Genomic DNA, 347 nt, shown 5'->3' with positions numbered 1-347 from the left:
TCCGCAAAAAATTGTGGCCGTAGCCTCTCCTCACCCAAGTCATACCCGACGCCCAGGCTCTGGATGGTGTCCCAGTCATACTTCTCGAAGTTGTACTCCATGCCTTCCTCGATGTTGGAGTAGTCGATAGTGATGTGGTCGTCCCGGTCGAAGCGGGAATGCTCGTGCCAGAAACCCGTAGCGTGCATCAGTTCGTGCTCCACAATGCCCACGTGAAGACATCCCAAACCCACAGACACTGCTTGAGCCCCGCCAGTCCGACCCACGGAGCTGTAACACCTGTGGGTCGCGTGCTGTGTGAGGGGCGTGGTATACAACGTGACATGTGCTGTGTTGTGAGAACCGCT

The 347-nt window shown here is 56.8% G+C and overlaps 1 protein-coding gene across 2 annotated transcripts in view; it reads right to left on the bottom strand.

The window, feature by feature from the left end:
- LOC119589433 (zinc metalloproteinase nas-15-like) overlaps positions 1-347 on the bottom strand; it is a gene marked incomplete in the record, with an annotated part of 13,039 nt that overhangs the window by 3,709 nt on the left and 8,983 nt on the right. For both annotated transcript variants that reach the window (XM_037938043.1, XM_037938042.1), the window contains 1 exon segment: positions 35-279. In XM_037938043.1, the coding sequence (XP_037793971.1) occupies positions 35-279 (245 nt within the window).

This window comes from Penaeus monodon, chromosome 25 (genome assembly GCF_015228065.2).
Source record: "Penaeus monodon isolate SGIC_2016 chromosome 25, NSTDA_Pmon_1, whole genome shotgun sequence".
NCBI classification, from domain to species: domain Eukaryota; kingdom Metazoa; phylum Arthropoda; class Malacostraca; order Decapoda; family Penaeidae; genus Penaeus; species Penaeus monodon.
This window is presented reverse-complemented; position numbering and strand designations above follow the sequence as displayed.